Below are 20,853 nucleotides of genomic sequence, written 5' to 3'. Positions count from 1 at the left end.
TAGAATCTGAGTAATCCTGGCCTTCCCAGTGGAAATGTTCCCTCGTGGTATGTAACGTTTCCCCAAAGGAGTAGTCTTCAGGGGGAGATGCTGAGGGAATAGTCTTCAGCATCAGGATCCTCATAAGGTGGAAAAGTGTAATCCTGTTCCGCAGAAGAATCTGAGGAGAGAGAAACCTGGTCAGAGGATGCGTAATCCTCCTCTTGTCTTGGTCTTTTATCAGGAGGGGAATGGGAACCCCTGATAAGGGTAATTAAATCTTCAGCCATCTTAAGCATCCGTTTCTTGGACATGGGGCCTTGACCTGTAGACTGATGAACAGTTTTCTTAGGTTTCAAAGGAGTTTTAAGCTTAGCATAAGATTTAATGGTGAATGTAGTCGGTCTGAAGACACCTTCTGCAACCGAAGGTGTTTCCTCTGCACTAATTCTAATTCTGCTCCGGTATCGGTAGATGGCTGCGTCTGCCTAGTAGACTCCGCTTGGGAGTTGGCAGCTGTCTGGGGGTTCCAGCTCTGCAGTCGTCAGGGGCTGCGTAGGCGCCTCACTGAAAACTGGAGAACCAGCGACAGGCCCAGCTGAGGCCTCGGGGTCTGGCTTATTCCTAAGCTGCCTGTCCTTATCCTTGCGTTTTTTATGAATTGTGGTCGTCGGCTGCTCCGACAGCATGATATAATTAAATTTCCTACCAAAGTAACGCCGTGCGAACTCAAAATGGCATTTGATAGTGCGTTTATTAAACCTAGCGCAAAACCGACAACCTGTGACGTCGTGGTCTGGGCCTAGGCAAGGAATACAATAGGAATGGAAGTCCTTATGAGGTATTTGCTTCCCACAAGAAATGCAATTGTTAACTTTTTCTGACATCGGACTGAGGCAAGAAAATGTTCCCCAAAGGGGTACTTAGCTTTATTGAAGACTTCGGACTGAAATTCAAATCGAAAATCTCAGGTGTCGGCCGACTGGCACTTGCGAACTGCTTCTGCTTCAGGCATCGCACGGCAAGAAAGACTGAAGAAAATGGCGTTGGATGCCTCTTATATACCCCTGGCGCACTGACATCAGGGAAGAAGTAACAGCAACTGACGCCTGACCAAGACTTTGGAATTCGGGCCGATTGGGACCGCCTGACAGCAGGATAACCCAAGTGTGATGACTGCAGCAGGGTAACACAATGAACATTATCCAAATAACCCCTTATGGCCATAGAAGTGTTTCAGCTACATGACTTCTACATGCACATTGATTTTGGAAGCCAACCCTTCTAGCTGTGACCATGACCTTTCACAATTTTTATGGGTTTGTCTGTACAGAATAAAAAGAAGTTATGTACTCATCATAACATTCCATGTGAGTTGTTCCATCTCGCCTTCATTCCTCAGTGATGGGTTCGGAGCCGATCTTCGGCTCTGACACGGACGATTAGCAAAGCTCAAAGATTACCAGTAGCTCAAGACCAAGTCCCTTATCCCATGATGCATTGCTGGAATTACCTCAGATCTCGTTTGCTGCATGTACCACATCCTAGTAAGAGGACTAATCTCTCCAGACAGGAAGAAACATTAAATAACCAGGATGAAGCCAGTCTCCAGGTCAACTGTCAGCCAGGTGGGGGAAGGAGGGAGGGACATGAGAATGAAGGCGAGATGGAACATCTCACATGGAATGTTATGGTGAGTACATAACTTTTTAATGTGAAGTTGTTCAATCTCACCATTCATTCTTCACTGATGGGTAGCATCCCTAGCACCCTAAATCCTGGGTGGCTCACGGGAGTACATTTTTCAGGACTGTAGAACCAAAGGAAGCCCTGTCCCTGGAGGCCTTGCCCACTTTGTAATGAGTGATAAAAGTGTGAGGCTTAGACCCAGTGGCTGCAGCACAGATATTATCAAGAGGTAACTTGCCTTGAAAGGCCGAAGAAGTAGAGACTGCTCTGGTTGAATGCACCTTCACTTTATGCAACAAAGACCTACTAACAGATGAGTAAGTGTAGGTGATACAATCTGAAAGTCACTTAGAAAGGGTTGTTTTAGCCACTGGTCTACATTTTCTGGCTTCAGAGAATGAAACAAAAAGCTGGTATGACTTTCTGAAGTCTTTAGTTCTGTCCAGACAATATCTAAGCTGTCTGTGAACATCAAGTTTGTGCAGCATGTATTCTAATTTGTTGGTATGGTTGGGGAAATAAATGGGCAACTCAATAACTTGATTGATGTTTGTCTCAGAATATAACATACTTTAGGCAAAAAGGAAGGGTTAGTCCTAAAGGATACTCTGTCAGGATGAAAAATCATATAGGGGGGCTTGATAGATAACGGCTGAAGCTCTGACACTCTGCGGGCAGAAGTAATGGCCACTAGAAAAATAGTTTTCCATGACAGAAACTTGAGATCACAAGATGATGCTGGTTCGAAGGGAGAAAGAATAATGCAGGATGGCATGAAATTCAAGTTCCACGGAGAATAAGGAGTCTTCACTGGAGGTCTCATGTGAAAGGTACCTTTGAGGAAGGTCTTGGATAACTGGTGTTGCATAATATTCAGTCCATCAATACCTAGATGAAAATTAGACATAGCTGCTAACTGGACCCTAACGGTAGCAGTTGCTGCTCCTTCGTGAAAAATCTCAGTCAAGAATTCTAGTATGGATGACAAAGGAGCTTGGTAAGGATCAAGGTTTTTGTTAGAAGCACAAATGGAAAATCTTTTCCATTTAATACTATACAATTTTCTGGTGGAAGGTTTGTGGGAAGCCAACAAAATTTGATGTGCCATCTGAAAGATTATGAAGCCTGGCTATACGGGTAACTGGAGCAGCCAAGCAGGTAGCTTCAGTGACTGCAAGGAAGGATGGAAGTCCCCTGACGGGTGTGTCAGAAGGTCTGGAACTGGGTCCAGGGTCCATGGATCCTCCAAAAGATGATGGTAAAGAAATGGAAACCAAATCTGCCGAGGCCAATGAGGGGCTATAAGAATGACAGTCCTTCCCAGCGACTTTGCTTTCTGTAAAAATCTGGGTATTAGCGGAATTCTGAGAATTGCATAGAGGAGACCCGGGGGCCAATCGTGTATGTGTGCATCCCTCGGGGGTTCTCCCGAAGGGGGTATCAGGGCAAAGTAGCTTCTGCATTTGGTGTTGATGTGGCTGGCAAAAAGATCGCAGCAAGACTGGCCCCATTTGTGGAAAATCCTGTCCGTAATCTCCTGTTTGAGGGACCACTCATGTGGCAACAAAATTGCCCTGCTCAGCTTGTCTGCTATCACGTTGGATCTCCCTGGGATGTGCGTTGCCAACAGAAAGTGAGGGGATGACACAGCCATTTGCTAAACTCGGAGGGCTTCTCGGCAAAGGGGGTAAGACTTGGTCCCACCCTGTTTGTTCAAATACCAGACCACTGACATGTTGTCTGTCTGTATGGCAAATGTCCCTAAAGGGAGAGAGTCCTGAAAGTACTGCAATGCCAGAAGTACCGTTCTCATCTCTAGGACATTGATATGCAATTGTGACTCTTGATCCGTCCATGTATCTTGGGCAGTCTTTCCCTGAAAATGCCCCCCACCCTATCAGGGACGCGTCCGTGGTCACAGTGGCTACTGGAGTGGGGAGTACAAAGGGGCGTCCTATTGTGACATGTAGAGACGTCAACCACCACTGAAGATACCTCTTGCAAGAGTTTGTAATCAGAATCATATGGTTCATTGGCAACTCCTGGTAAGACCACTGGTTGAACAGGAGCCATTGAAGAATCCGCATATGCATCCTTGCCAATGGAATGGCTAAAATTGCTGCCGCCATCAAACCTAGTACTTTCAAGACCTCTGCAGCTGGAGCTCTGTTCTTTGAAACCAGTGAAGTGATGTGTCGGTGAAGAATTGATACCGTCTACTGGAAGACGTAGAGTGGTGGTTGAAGTGTCTAACTCTGCCCCTACAAAGACAATATGCTGCGATGGCGACAAGGCAGACTTTTCGAAGTGGACCATAATGCCTAAATAGTTGGAGTGTCAGAGTGGATTCTGTTGCCTGAATCAGTTGATGCCTGGTGGTGGCGATAAAGAGCCAATATTCTAGGTATGGAAACAACTGGAATCCTAGACACCTCAGGTGAGCCGTGACCACTGCCATAAATTTGGTAAACACTCTGGGGGCTGTAGTGAGACCAAAAGGCAGGGCTCGAAACTGGTAGTGACTGGCTCCCAGCCAGAAATGCAGATGATCTCTGGACGGTCTGGCCATTATTATGGGATAGCACACATCCTTGAGATCGATCGAGCACATCCAATTGTCCTTCCCTAAAAAGGGAAGTATGGACTGAAGCGTGACCATCCGAAACTTCTCTTTTTTCACAAACTGGTTCAGTCTGCTGAGGTCCAAAATGGGTTTCCAGTCCCCTGTTTTCTTTGGAACCAAAAAGAATCTTGAGTAAGTTTTGAATCTTGTTTGGTCTGCTGGGACTGGATGGATGACTCTTTTTCTAGCAACTTGCAGACCTCTGTGGTTGCTTGTTCTCTGTAAATTGGTGGAATGTCCGGGATTCTCTTGACGGGAATGGGTGGAGTGGAGAACGGTATGAAATGCCCTCTGGAAATGATGCTTTGTACCCATCTGTCAATTGTAATATCTAGCCAGGCTTCTGGGTACAAAGATAAGCGACCCCCGACTGCCTCCAGAGCAGGACAGTTGGGCCTCCTTTCAGGAGCACTGGTGGGATTGGCCAGAAAAGTGATCTCTGTCACCCCTGTGTTGCGGACCCCCTCTGCCACGAGGACGGCATGTTCCATTATTACCCCCTCCTCTGCCCCTGGAGGTTCTCCACGTGTGTCCTGAAAGATTTCTTGGGCTTTCCGGAACCACATCTTTAACCTCCCCTTTGGCCTTTGGGAAAAGGCCGAGTAGGGTTGAAAAAACTGACTCCGATGGCAAACAGAGTCTTTCCCTCCTGTTCACACCTGGTCAATGTTTCCTTTACCTTTGGCCCAAACAAGGATGAGCCGTCAAACGGGGTGTTTACAAATGAAGACTTGAAAGGCTCCGCAAAGGAGCAGAGGCGCATCCAGGCATCCCTGCAAAGAGCAATCCCTGTACCTGCAGCCCTACTCAAACAATTAGCTGCATATGATATGAGGTGCATGGACGAGTTCACAGTGGAATTAAGGGTAGTAAGCTGGGCCGAAACTTTGTCAGAGATGCCTGCAGCTACAGTACCCTGAAGAGAATCTCCCAGCTCCTTAAGGAGATCTCTTTGCAGTCTGGTAAAATGGGTCAGATAATTCAGTGATCGCAGAGTGAAAATCGCTGAACTGAACAAGCGTTCCCCATATCTATCCATGATCCTGGACTCTCTGTTAGGAGGATGGATAGATGCAGAAGTTTCCGACAATTCCTTCTTTGTGGCCGCCGCCACCACCATGGCATCAACAGAAACTCCTTTGGACAGAAAGGATTTATCCACGGGGCAGAAATAAATTTATTAGGCCTCCGAGGGACAGGCTTCATGGACTCCGGCAACTCCCACGCCCTACGAGAGACCAACTGCATCAACTCATCATAGGGTGGAGACACCCAGGAGGTGGAAGGTTGAGACCAGAAAGCCTTCAGAAGAACCGACTCACCCTCAGTAGGGCTTTTGGGCTGCCAATCACCCCTCTGCCGAAGGATCTCAAGTATCTCTGCAAAGGAGATGTCCTCAGATGGGGATTGAGGGGACCCTTCTGACTCCTCCAAGTCGGTGTCAGATGTCGGGGACTCCTGTGGGGAGTTCAAGTGCCTCCTCTTGCACAGTCTCTTTCTGTTTACTTCCTCAGTGGGGACTTCTGGGGAAGTCTCAGGAGAGCAGGGAGCACCAAGTGGGGCTACCTGAGGCTCTAGGTCTCTACCCTTGGGGTGACCGATGGTAGCAGAAGCGGATACAAGCACTTTAAGGGAAGAGGCCAAACCTGGTGATGAAAAAGTCTTTGGAGACAACACTCGCCTCATGGCTTCGAAAGCATCATGGCTCTGATGAGGAGTCGACGGACCCAAAGGGACAGCGATCCTCTCGGAGCAGACAACAATTTTGTTAGGCCTTATGCCATTAATAGCTTCTGTACCAGTCGATCCATATCCAAATCTGAAAGGCTAACAGATGACCTGGAAGAAAGCACCGATGGTGCCGACTGGATTAGTGGAGAACAGCGAGTCTCAGAGATTGGTTCCAAGCCAGAGTCCCGGCTTTGAAAAGAACAGACTGTCGGCTCCGAAGGCTCTGGAGCCGAAGTCACAGTACATTCCACTTTTTTTTTATTTTTTTGTTAGACTCCTAGGAAGATTTTGATGATTTGTTGGCCCCATCCTGGTCAGACAAAACATCTATAAAGGGGTGCTTAAGGATACCCCGATCAATGAGCTTCCTCTTCCTCTCAGCCAGCACCCTTGTAGAAAAGGAGTGGCAGATACTGCAGGACTCCTGAAGGTGCACCTCACCCAAACAATAAACGCACTGAACACGTGCATCTGTCACAGACATTTTTTGTCCGCAGTCTGGACATTTTTTAAAACCAGACTTCGGATGTTTCTCCTTATCCTCAGACATAATATCTTAATTAGAAAAATAACAACTATGAAGAACTATCAACAACTCTGACAAACAATGCCCAAAGGGGACACTCTAGATATAATACAATATAGAATGTTAATATATACTCCTAACTAGCCTAAACCGTTATAGGCCAAGGCCAAGAAGCAAAAAGTCACAAATAACTTGGCAAAGCTATAAAAGGAAAAGGGGGACACTTCTAAACAGTCTAACTATATCTAAGAATATATATATCTGTGTATATATATATATATATATATATATATATATATATATATATATATATATATATATATATATACATACAGATCTATAAGAGGAAAAAAAAATGAAGAAAACTTGCAAATATGCAGAATATCCCACAAAAAGTCTCGAGCAACGCTGGAAACCAAGAGATCAGTGCCGTGGCAAACTAGATCTGAGGCAATTCCAGCAACACATCGTGGGATAAAGGGCTTGGTCTTGAGTTACTGGTAATCTTTGAGCTTTGCTAATTGGCCATGTAGGAGCCAAGGATTGGCTCCGAACCCATCAGTGGAGATTGAACAACTTCACACGTGGGCAAGTTTGGCTATTTTCTAAAAAATACTCCTCTTATTTCCAAAGCCTTATGTCCAGAACATTAGAGTGAGTGCAAAATCTCCCAAATGAGTAAAAAAAAAAAAAAAAGTAAAATCCAACAGAGAAAAACCTCAGTGGTAACGCATGCAAAAAGACCCTGGTAAGACAGTGACTTCACTGTATAAACCCTTAAAACTCCTACGATGGAGGTTCATGTGAAATATGCAAATAACCCCTTAAGAACGCACAAGTGTTTATAAGTCTTTACAAGAGGGGTTTGGCATTAATGACATGAATACCTCTTAGTTCCGTGGATTACTCAATTCTTCATTGTTCAAATTCAAGATTAATGTTTCTAATTAAGCTTGGTTCCATTTGCATACGTAGACTGATTTGATGAACGTATTTGATAACTAATGAATTATTTTCTGCAGTTTTAAGCATGCTGCCTAGTGAGGAAAATACAAAAGGTGGCCTTTCTGTTTTCATTTCATCACGAAGTTACATCAATTTTATTTCAAATGCAGCTGCTACTTTTCTTAAAATGAGTGAGTAATGAATTTCATAATAAGTGAATTCAGCCAGTAAGTAGCACTATGTGACTTAACTAACATTGTTTTGTTTATACCACCAGGGTGTGTCTCACATGTCACATCAGTACACCCTTTCTGCAGTTTGCATGAAACTCTATATCTTGCACATTAAGTTATTATATTTACACTTCCATCTCTCTATTAATTTTATCTATATCATCTTTGTTTTTGTCAGGCCTTGCATTACTCATGCACAAGTCTGTCAACTCCTGTAATAGTATATCCCTTTATGCTTCTTCCATGATCTACATACCCTGCTATTGTGTTCATATTGTTTTCTGCCAATTCATTATGTCATTCTCTTTCCCTTAATCTACAGAGACTGTGGAACACACCTAGATAAGTAGTCAGCAATAAGAAAATTTGGCATTTCTCTTTAACAGGTTAAATAAACAGAGGACCATTTCCTATGGAAATGCCCTATTCAAAAACTCAGTAGGAAATTCCAGGAATATATTCTCTCCCAATGTAAGAAACACCACCAACTTACCTGCTTTTGAAGGTTGGGGAAGGGGGTTACTTCACAGATCTAGCAGACTGTACACATGTGAGACAGGGATGTCAAAACAAAAGAAAATGGAAAAAACAGAAGCAATACAACTCAACAGATAACCGGACTGAATTGCTTATAAAATTTTATGCAGCACAGCTTAGTAATACTGAAATGATCTTAAAAATCTCACTTTATGTATATTAAAATATTTTACATATAAAACTAATATGTTCAATCAAGTACTTGACACAAACGTTCCTAATGTTATGTAAATAACACCTATAACTATTTTGTTTTCTCTAATGAGGTTGTGAATGCCACATATTTGAATGCCAAGTACTGTGAAACTTGAGACTTATAATGGTCACGGTCATTTTAATACGTTAACTGACGTTATCTTCATGCTATACTAACACTACTTATTGTAGATATTGCCTGCTTGGGTCTCCAGTGAAAATGGGGCTCAAACTAGTGAACATTCCTGGTAATCATAATATAATTTAATATTCATTGATCCAGAATTTCACATAACAGATGTGCCTACTCAGGCTGCTGATGTCCAAGGCAGAATATAAGATTCCTGCCCCTTTTAGAACCAGAAAAACACTGGTATAGAAACCTATGCCTTTCACTGAAGATGGAACAGGTAGCATAGATCCATTCTTTAGTGCAGTCTTTGTCTGCACTCAAGTGTTTTGTGGGGACAGTTCAGTTACTGGGTACACCTTTTTAAGGGGAGGACCTAGCAACAATACATGTGGTCATATCTTAAATTTCTATAATTTAAATGTCCTTTATGATGGCCTTCTCAGCTGTGGCAAACCTGGAAAACCAAGGATGTGACTGTCAGTGGAGTTATCCTACATGGTGACCAACATAGCACAGCCAGGGAAGGAAATAATAAATTATGCTTTGCAGCCCTTCTCATTTTACAAGGGGCTTCTTCTTCCTAGACAAAAGGGATATCCTGGAAAAGGCAGAAAGGGCACGGGGAGACAAAACAAAAAATTACAACGATGAAAGCCAGTTCATTCTTTTGAATATATTTAACTAGATTTTGGGAGCTCTAATCAACAGACCTCTCACTTGTTAACTTTCCAGGTGCTAAGACAGGCCACATTACACAGACTCCAAAACATCTGGAAAAGAGAGAAAACAATTGGCTTTCTACTGCAGAAACCTCCAATGACAAGTATAAAGACTTCTTTCTGGAAAACACCATCTAGTATTCTGTGAAATGCTTATTCAATGAAGTCCTGTCCTCCATCAGTCCAGTGCATTACCTGTTCTTTAACCCTCAACTACTCCCAAGTATGCAGAGCTCAAAATCAAGCCATGGCTCATGGAGCACAAAATGGACAAGCTGTACATGAACTGGAGCCAAAAGATAATCAAATCAAGTCTTCAGTGCCTCACTACAAACATAAACTAATTAAACATGAGCATTACAACCCCACACCCAGTAATACAAATCAGGGTGTGATGGCCCTCCACTGGACCAGTAATCAAGGAGCCTCGATCCTCAACCACTGGCACCTGTGGGAGGATGTTCACTGGGAGGATAAAAGGTACACACACAGTATTTCCAGATGCAGCTCTCTGCATCAAGTGCAATTTCCCTTAAGAGCACACAGAGACCACAGTCAGCCCAGGCCTGGTTTCTACCTCTTCCTCCAGATCCCCAGTAACACTCCCCACTGGTACAGCTATAGAGTTGAAATCTCAGTTGAATGACCAAGCTAAAACCTCCAGCACCCTCTCTGTCCAACCAGTGCCTTGTGCCCCTGCTCAGATAGCTGACAGACACACTGAGGTTTTGATTTACACATTCCCAAGAAAGGCTGCGACAGGTTTACTAGCTATGCTCCCTTCTGCCCAGACTATAAGGTAGTTTTCACTGTCATCAGCCATTCCTGCCAGCTACCTTAAGGCCCTTAACAAACGGTGTCCAGTCTTGCTGTGTAATATTAACACAAATGGTAGTTTGACCAAGAGCAAGGCTATTAGCAATGGCTCAAACAGTGTCACCAAATACATATGTAAGTACTCTCAAAACTTAAATATCTCTACTCAGATTGGACACAATGAAAGGTTTAAATACATTTAATAATAAATAATAAAAGAACAAGAAAATACTCAGTACATATTCACAGTGACATCAGAGTTCAAAATCACAGGAAATATTTAAAACAACATTGTAGTACAGGCTCACACAAAGAAAAATATCTAAACTAAGCTTCACTATATTCCTGACGATATCAAACAGAATTACTATACTCTAAAAACTTACTAATAAAGCAAGGCAGATGTGGTGAATGGTTCTTATTGTTGTTATCAGGTCCAAGACAGAATGCAGAATGCTCTGTCCCACTAAGAGACTTCTCAAAATAATACCTAAAATATAACTGCTGAGATAGCTTGCAGAATGACATCATTTCTGGTCATCTGACTTCTAGTTCTCATGCACACCCATTGTTGAAGCTGGCAGAATTTATAGCATCTACCTGTAAAAATACTCATACTTTTGCTCAGATCTTTGGCAGATGCTGGAAGTCATAAAACAATTGTATTGTTTCATGCTTCCAAAGTAGCAATTAGTTCACCCCAAAGACAATACAGAAAGCTTCCTAGTAAAGACTTAGTGTCTCTAGCTGCAATGAAACCTGAGAGATAGCCTCTTTTATGGGCTAGTCTATAAAGTAATGGGCTAGTCTATAAAGTAATTTAATTTCAAATATTTGTCTAAAGTTTGCTAGACTGAGGTTAACCCACCAGTTTCCTCTGTTAACATACACATTTAAACAGTTACAATAGTGTATGTATATTTCTGTTCTATTCCAGTAGGGCACACTGTGGATACATTTTAAACCTAACACTTTACAAATACCTTTTCAACACAAACTTCTGCACAAAGCAGTTTGACATATACATAATATACAGTTCTAATACATTTGTAACACAAGCATCTTACATAAATTAGTTTGATATTCCCAAATTACATATACTTATTTACAAAATTCCAGCTAGCTGTGCTGGCAGTACCTGCTTTTGTCACACAAGGTACAAAAGGTTTGACTGATCAGACCAAGGCTTTCTGCACTGTACCAGACAAAGGCTGTGGGCTTACACCGGGGTATGTCAACCATGAAATGAAAGCAATGAGCAGGCCATGTAATAAGCTCTATCACCATACCACTGGTCATGATATCTAGCTGGAATACCAAGTCTATTAGTACTGTGGCTAATGATATAAAAGGAGCAAAATCAAGATACTTTTAGGCAGCATGAACACAACATCCTTGATAACAGATTCCATGTGTGAGGTAACTCACGAGTCCTCAGTCTTCTAAACCAAGAATGAAGTGAATATATTTCTGGATGATGGCAAAAAAGCCACAAATCAATCCATAGCTGACTTTATTAGCCTAAACATCTCACTGGTAAGAAGCTACAAGGAGGAGGCCCCTAATTATCCTTGTCAGTTTCAAGGATAAGAGCCACTGGATCCTGAGAAACTCCACTGCAAGACAAAAGGGGAGATGGGAGCCTCCTCAACCCTAAGCTCTGGACAGAGTGGATCCTGGCTTGCCCAACAAGCAAATGCTAAAATGCAACAGCCAAGCACTGGATGATGGGGGTACAGGTATCTGGGTAAGTGCTTAATGGAGATTGTATACAGTCTTGATAGGCATGCACAAAACATACTGCTGGCATTAGTCATTGCTCCTTAAGGGTCATCTCCTGTACACTTGAGGATAAGCCACATTTGTTGTCAAGTAGCTTTAGTAGAATACCTAGTTTATTTACAGGTGCATCTGGTACCAAAGGGTCATTAGGGTTCCAAGCTCAACAGCTGACTTTATGATGGAGAACTCTACAGACCATTCTAAATAAACAGGTCAAATGCTACCATGTGTCAGACACTCTATTATGTAAGATGTTATGCATATATCCTGCCCCCCTACCATGTGTCAGACACTCTATTATGTAAGATGTTATGCATATACCCTAACCCCCCTCCCCACACACAAACACTCTCACGGACTGCTGGGTGTGCACCTCTTGCATTTCTCTAGTTGTCAACTAATGAGTCAGGCAAGCTCAACTCTTCACCAGTTAAGAGGATGCTACAGACTCTTGAGGGCATATTAGTCTCACTGACATATCATTCCTAATTCAGCCCAATGTCTGCTGGCTGAATGTTCTATCTTCCCGTTTGCCTAGCAATGGCCAGGGATTATGAGAAGGGCCTTTTAGGCTGCATAAACACAACATCCTTGACAGTCAATGCAAAGCACTCCCCATAGAAGCCCTCTCTTTCAGATGGCAGGCTGAAGAGTTGGAACTTATGGAAGAGCTTCATACCGTGCTCCTCACAGAAGCAGTACAGACAGTGCTAGTGCAAGTCCTGGGTCATGATCCAGTGACTACAGGAAAACTTTGAAGCCACAGAATATATTTCATGATGAACATTAGGACAGAGATCCAAACTATATGAGTGGCAGAAAACAATGAGTGACACGTACACTGGCCATGCTCTCCTAACCTGAAATGGGGTGCCATGACATGCATTGGGAGGAGAAACTCATGCACTTGAGAAAACAATAAACATTCATAAATGTGCTGAGCTGGGAAAAATCAGAAGAGGATCTATGAAAAGTTAGCCAGTGTATGAGGTTTCTAAAATCAGACTCAATACATCTTGAAATCCAGAGTGCATGACAAACTGCTTGTCAAAACGAATCAAAGTTAAAGGAATGATTATATCAGAGTGCTTGTCCAGAAATATTGTTGTGAACTGTACCCAAGGCAGGGCAATTTGAATTAAATGAAAGACAATGGTGGCTATTTACTTTACTGAAAAAAATCTTAAAAACAACAATGATCATCACACATCTCTATCTTAATTTGCAGACAGGTTAATTTAATGGGCTGCACTGCATACCCAGCTCAGAAAAACACAGATATTCATATTTTTCCTGCAACATTGAAATGCATTTCTTATGAAACCCTTATTAATGTTCAGGTTCTTACGCTGGAGCACAATATACTTTTCTAGAATCATCTATGAGATCAATCCCTATGTTATATTACATGTTATATTACAAGTGTGAAAAAAAACTATGCAAAATTAGTTCTGGGCTGCTATTCTGGTAACTATTTCTGTAGGAGTATGTGCTAGACAATATCTGAGATGCTTTTCCTCTAAACTGAAGAAGTAGAAAAGGCCAGGCTGGGTGATTTACAGAGACATACTGTTGAACTTGTTGTGTGACATCTGCATTCTGATTCTGCCTGTGGTGGCATGCTTTCATGACAATGACAGAGATGATGGTGTCTCTGTTGTTAGTTGTACCTGTGCAGCCTGCCCGTGGTGAACCTGTAAGTGTTCTATTGCTTCTTTGCTAAGGGTGATGACGTGCATTTGTCCTGCTGGCTCAGATCCAACCTGATTCGCAAGCCCCATCACATTAAGTGTCTGTACTTGTGTGGTTTCTCCTGGGTGAGGGGCTAAAGCCAGTTGAGGCACTTGCTCCGTCTGCTGAGTCAGCACTTTGAGATTTGAGTCCTGATCTGTTGAGATTGGCTGTGATTCTTCAGAGGAAGTAATTATACGAATACTAGAACTCTGACCAGGTATAAAGTTAATATTATGGATGTCATTTGTGACAAGCAACTGTATCTCTTGTCCACTTGAAGTAGCAAGTTGGTACTGCTGAAGCTGCAGGATGCTTCTAACTTCCTCTAAATCATCTGTAACACTGTTCGTTTCTTGTATTTGTTTCTCTTTATTGTGGATTTTCATGTGAGCCTTCAAGCTATCTGAGCGGGCAAACTGTACATTGCAATTTGGGCAAGAAAATGACTTTTTGCCCGTGTGCAAGACGCAGTGTCTCCGCTTGGCACTAGAATCTGAGAAGGACTTTCCACACGTACCACAGGAATATGGCTTTTCCCCTCTGCAAAATGACAAAACTGGTTTTAGTCAAATAATTCTGCATGCAGACTCAACATTTCTTAACTGTCATTTCAAATATATGTCAAATAATATAAACAAATTATCAGTTTACAACATTCTTGAGTGGGTGGGGGAGTAAAGGAACAGGTTTTTCCATTGTTTAACTGGGTACGGCTCACATATACAGTAAATGGAGCATGAATGTTTTGGACAGTCTCAAAACTATTTGATGGAATGCCAAAGAAAGCATAAATAAGGTCATAAAATGCTTTAATTAATTAATTAGCAAGCAAACATAAAATTTCACAGCATACAAGTAGTTTGCACTGTATGTACTATCACATGTCTCCTGCAACTTCTGGTTATAAGCTACACTGTAATATAAAACATTATTCAAAATAAATTATATACATACACAATTCATAGGCTGTCTATTACATGTATAACAGCTAATCAGTCTTTATCTGCTGGAAACAACATATCCGCATGATAGCTATTTTGTAGTTTTTCCATTTTTGATATTTTCTCTCATTTCCCTTGTGGTACTCTGGCTCTCTCTCTTATAAAACTGTCCAGGGTGACTCCCCAACACATTCTCTCAGTGATTCTCTTATTCTCAAAGCTGTGTTACTGCACTGCTTTTGTAACACATACACAGCCCCTTCTGCCTAAAAGGTCCTAAACTACATGAAAAGTTTCTTATAAGAAAAGACTAAAGCACATTATATCGTGTTCTGCACTTTACAGCATATTTTATGCAGATGTTTAGTAAGTGCAGTAGAATACAGTGACAGTCAACTCTCCATTGTCAATTTGTAGCAAACAGAGAAGTGTAGAGACACTGTTCTCAGGCATATGTTTGCTACTTCTACACATTCCCCATCATGTCTACAAAAATCACAACTTGGACTGCTACTGATTATCATCAAACTGTGGCCTAATATATGGAGAACAATGACAATGCCACAGTAAATGTACCACAGTCACACTGTTGCTTTCTAATCAATAAGCAGTAGAGGTCATATTCTTTAGAAATGCATACATCTCAGATTCAGGTGTTTACTTACCAAACAGTAACCTTTTACTGTGTCACATTTATATCTGTCACATATAATACACATGCTCACTGCTAATTACTTAAAGAGCTTATTAATTAGGCCATGATGTTCATGATACCATCAGAGCTTCTGAGGGAATAAGCTTTAGGTATTGTACTGCAGTTCTTAATCAGTAAACAGTACAAGGTGTACTCTGATTAACACAGACAAAGAATACTCTATTTGCATCAGAAATACTTTCAAGAAAGAGTTGGCTGGGAACATATTTTTGGGAGTATAATGAGCTGGCAGACTTTAGGGATTACCTGCAGAATGCTCTGTCAAAGATGCTGGGTAAGCAGATTGGATTGACTTGAGAGAAGATTTTTTGAGTTCTGATACAGAATCTGGTAAAGCCTTGCTGAGTCTAATCATGGTGACTGCCAAAGAAATTTCTTGAAAATGGAAATCAAAGTCTAGACCAACTTTACTAGCAGCAGTGAATACTGTAACAGAGATAAAACAAATGGAACTGGGATCTTTAGAAAAGGGAGGGAGCAAACTACATAGGGAAAATGGGAATTGTGGGAACAATATATGCAGAACAGGAACAAGGTTTAAGAAGCAAGATTTGAATGAGCCATATAATGCTTAACTGACAATGACTGGATATATTACAAGTGATGTATAATGCTTACAACTACAGTTGTTTCAATGGTGTCTGTGATATATACTGTTTGCAACTAAAGTGGTGTCATGTTGTTTCTTCATTTGTATAAATGTAAGATTGCCTATATCATGTGTGAAAATTTAATACAGATGTTTGTTGGAAAAAAAGAAATACGTTCTCATACTTAAAATGCAGAATGGTAAGTATGAATGTTTGTCTAATAAACAAAACAGACTGGGTTTCGAAGACAGAAAAACTCCACTCTTTATTGGCTAGTACATACAACTTAACACTCCACAAAACATGTGTTTTCGTCCAGGCACCACCCAAACTTCATCAGAAAATACACAGAATGTGAAAAACCTGCATGCAGTTTTTTTTTTTGCTATTATATCAAGAAGTTCCTTCAGACTCTTCAGTTCAAGGTGTTCCTTTGGAGTCTTCAGTTCTTACCAATGAAGCAAAAAATGCAGACGAAGATGCAGGCAATCCACACTTTTCAGTAGTCCCTCAAACAAATGCAGTCGACAGGTTACACGTACAATAAAAACAAATGTTTGTCTAATTCAGTTGCCATGCTGCTTTATGACTAAACTTCCTGCTACTATAGGTTAAATCAGCAACTAAATTTTATAAGCTAGTAGACTGCCTTTTTACATCAGGGCAACTTAAATACCCATAAGTAATTTTATTCTTCATTTTTATTTATTTATCCTTTGTTGACCAGGTTAGTCCTACTAGACTGGTGGCAGGGACCCGAGGTGGTATTTATACTACTATTGGAAACTGGGCCTAGAAATTGGGGAACTTTCCCTACTCTTTTCAGTAGGTGTGATGGGATCTTTTACATGCACCCGAGCTACCACCAACTCAAACAGATGGGACCTGAATTTAACATCTCACCTGAAGCACAATAAATACAGGTGTGCAGCAACCCACTAATACTGCACTGCAGTGTCAGCAATCCAATCACCTGGAGTAGAAATAGAACCTACAGCCTTCTGGCTTTCCAGCACTAAAGATGAGTGTGCTACCTACTGCACCACTGACACACACAGTAATAATTGCAGGAGGGTCCCTAGAGTAACACGCCATATGTTTGCAAAGAAGTGTACAAATACAGATGACATGTAAAAACTACTTTGCAAACACGGCAAGGTCTGATGGACCTCCTTATCGTGGATTACATTATTTTTATGTATACAAGTCTAATCAGTGACACTGTCAAACTCAAAGATTGTTTTGGTTGAAATATGTATTAATAGCACTCCACTTCTATAGTATGTAATAAACAATCCATGTGGTTCAGCAACAGACGTTTAATTCTCACAGTTGAAGTTGCAAAATAGTTATGCCTAAAGATAATTAAAAATGTAACAGCAGGCAATTAGTGTGCCAACAACGCACTAATTAATGAATCCACTGGCAAACACTGCACTCACAAACACATGAGCATATTGCAACAATGGTCATGTGATCTGCGAATCTCAGTAGTGTGCATACAGCTTGTCTGCTCCTATACATACATGCATACATACATATATACAAATGTTTCAAGCATGGGCATTAATGCCTTTCTAGCTTGCCAATATACTAAAACATTTGTTCCCATAATAAATGTCCGTGCCATTTTTAAAAATATCTAAACTAGTACTTGCTTTGGTAGTCTGTTCCAAGCATCAGCTACTCTGTCAGCTAACCAATTAGTACACTTCTCATTTCTATAGAATCTTCTACATAGGTTATCTGATAATTCTCTAGTACTTTTTGATAACTCCAAACATTCCCCCAGAGGTAGTTGTCCCTAAATGCCCTATATACCTGAATAACATCTTCTCTTAAATATTTGTAAGAGACACTGTACAAGTTCAGATATTTTAGTCTTTCATAATAACTTAGATTTTCACATCCATGGATGACCTTGGTATATTTCCGCTGTACACTTTCCATCCACATCCTCCATCACTACTACCTGCAGCACATCATGGGCACACATGCGGATACGCTATGTTCATGCTGAACCTACTAGTGGAGAATCCTGCATTTCACTCATGGAGTACACCATCCTCCGTGCCAGCTGCAGAACATGCCAGTGATGTTTCTCAGAGGACCAAGTCCTAGGAATATGGACCTGCTCAATCCACAAACATAACTCCTAAGTGTCATGGACCTGTCACAACTTCTGTGCCAGCCGTGTACACCACAATGGAGACCCCCAACCCCTCCCGGAACAGTATTCCTAGTTCACCTCTCTCAACTGGCCATCACACACAAACACCCAGCCACAGACACAAACACACACACCACACTACTGACATCACTTGTAACTATGGCCCTCCCCACCTGTGCATTAACAACTGCGCTTTCCCTCTTTTACCACAGTATCTGCGTCTAAACCACAGGATGTCAGTCCATGCAAGGTAAAGCATAGCCTGGCATTAGTACTACATGCATGACTGCTACTCTCTGTTATACCTAACCTGGGTCAGGCTTGTGAACCAGACAGTGCCTCTTAGCCAGCATCACACTGTGTAGTACCCATCTTTGTATTTCATGGTTATCCCTTGCAGCTGGATCCACCACAAACTCCTCAACAGACAGCTCCAGGCACCTCCTCTGCTGCTGGCTCAAACATACCCTCTCCCCTGATGACAATCTCCTGATGTATTTGTTTTTTGTATCACCATGTAGTGTAACACTGCTGCACACACAGCAAAAATCTTGATTCATGCTTTTGAAGCATACTGCAGGGTGCCACCAGAAATATCTAAACAGTGGGAACAGGCCATCAGTCTGAAGACAAGTTTCACAATGCTTCGGGGTCTGTAATAGAGTGGTGGTGGTGTATGCATTCTCAGTCATGCTCTGGGTGTTTCTTATCAGTGTCTTGAGCCATAGTACTAGAACATATCTAGCATTATCAATCAGATTTCCTTGAGGGAAAACACCCTGCACAAATCGCTGACATAAGCTGGACATGTGGGAGATGTAAGAATTATTGGTACTACATAGCTGGTGCATTGACAAATTGTAGATTATCCCTATCCTTTGCAGACCACCTGGCAGTTGAAAGGACAGGAATCCCTTACAGGTGCTCCTGTGTCACAGGTGGAGTCTTGATGTAAATGTGGGTGCAGTTAATGGCTTACAGTACCTAGCAGAATTTGGTTATTTCATAAAATGCCAGCATGGTGTTGTTACATGGAAACTGCATATGCTCCTCCACATGCTGTAGCATGGCACTGAGAAACTGGATTAGTATCTATGAGTTAAACATCTAGGATACACCCACCACATCCTCTGTTGGCTGCAGAATGGACTCTGCAGCAAAGATTCTCCATGCTACACATGCCTTATTTTTATCTACCAGCATGACTACTCCACGCAATCCAAGGTGCTGCATGTGACGGCAACATGTGTACTAGGTCCTGCATGGTGCCTCTATGAAAACAGTAGCAGTCCACTATTCCTGTGCCATGAAGGGGGTGAAATATTAGGTGAAGTCAAATCCTTGTACAACACTGTAGGTGATGGTGCATTCTTTCAAGGCTACTGGCTGCAAAGATGGCATCATACATGTACATTTATATAAACCTACTGCTACCTGTAGCACATTTATTTATTTAACATTTGTTAACTGGGAAAGTCTGACTACGACAGAGCCTATTTTCACCAGAGGCCTGGAGAGAAATGCTCCAGGCACATGTCTTTGAATGTGGGAGGAAACCCATGCAAACACAGGGAGGTCATGCAGACTCCACACAGTAGGCACCCCAGCTGAGAATCGAATCGGAGAACCTCTTGCTGTGAGGTGACAACATTAACCGCTGTACCACTCAATACTGGGGCCTCTGTCTCTTCATCATAATTTTATGGTCTAGACCTACACTGGCAAAAGAGACTGATTGCGCATTTTGTAGACATTTCTGAATTGCTCTGCTGTGATACTTACTGTTATTTGCATTGGGCATCACTCTCATTACAATAATGGAGTTAATTTCCATTTCCTTATACAGTTATCTGCATGCCATGCCACCCACAGTATCTGATGAATTGTGCAACCATGATGTGTTATCTTTTAGCTAACTCCCTCCCCCATGCAATTTCACCTTTCACATTGCACTATCTGTTTTTGAATCCTGGGGAATGTTTTGATGTACACTGTAAACACTTTATAACTAACAAAATATACGTTGTGCTATTGATGAATCTTAACAAAACACACAAGTACAGCAGCAAAATAAAGAGAGCTCGCTTGCTCTACCCTTGCAAGTGAAGGTGGGAGGAGGCATGCTCTGAAGCAGTTTACCACAAATCTAAATAGTTTGTGGTTACTTTCTGATACTTATGAGTGAGGGGGCAGAGGCATAGCTAGGGTGAGACAAGGACTGGGCATAAAAGCTCCAAAATAGGGACATAATTTAATTAGTGCTCTTATACATTTAGAATGTTTATAGAACAACAGATTAGGTTTTACATTGGCATGCATTTTCTGAAGAACATGGAAATCTGAAACTCAAATATTTGTCATTATTTAATTACTTCAGTTCTCAGTGATTTGCCAGAAAGCCAAAAAGTTTATGAGGAACAAACCAAAACTACGATGCAAAAATCTGGATATTCTGTGAGCTGTTGACAGCTGAGAGGTATGTCCAGGGTGCAAGGTGTTGGAGGTGTAATCGGTAAGTGGTTGGTAGTACAGTATCAGCATTTATTTCTACACAGGTACTCGGAAATGAATGCTGATACTGTTTTTGTGGTCGGGATTGATGTACTTCAGCAAAAGGTTTGCTACAGTTTTAAATCTAGAAAAATCTTTTTTTTTTTTTTTTTCCAGTCCTAATGCAGGAGAGGAACTTTTTTTTTTGTCTTCAAGTATAAGACCCCTTTTTCTCTCCTGAACGGGGTGCCAGATCAGGAGAAGGCACAGAGAATTAAAACAGCTAGCTCTGAGACAGGGAAGGC

General features: G+C 41.7%; 1 protein-coding gene across 2 annotated transcripts in view; it reads right to left on the bottom strand.

Moving 5' to 3' along the window:
* Positions 1-10,924: 10,924 nt before the first annotated feature.
* The window catches only part of ZBTB24 (zinc finger and BTB domain containing 24), a 325,243-nt gene continuing 315,314 nt past the window's right edge, over positions 10,925-20,853 (bottom strand). For both annotated transcript variants that reach the window (XM_044066819.1, XM_044066828.1), the window contains exon 7: positions 10,925-14,182. In XM_044066819.1, the coding sequence (XP_043922754.1) occupies positions 13,534-14,182 (649 nt within the window). In that variant the 3' untranslated portion in view covers positions 10,925-13,533. The remainder of the gene's footprint in view (positions 14,183-20,853) is intronic.

Source organism: Protopterus annectens, chromosome 1.part0 (assembly GCF_019279795.1).
Source record: "Protopterus annectens isolate FY-2018-M chromosome 1.part0, PAN1.0, whole genome shotgun sequence".
In the NCBI taxonomy this organism is placed as follows: domain Eukaryota; kingdom Metazoa; phylum Chordata; order Ceratodontiformes; family Protopteridae; genus Protopterus; species Protopterus annectens.
The sequence above is the reverse complement of the archived record's forward strand: the minus strand, read 5'-3'. Positions and strand labels throughout refer to the sequence as shown.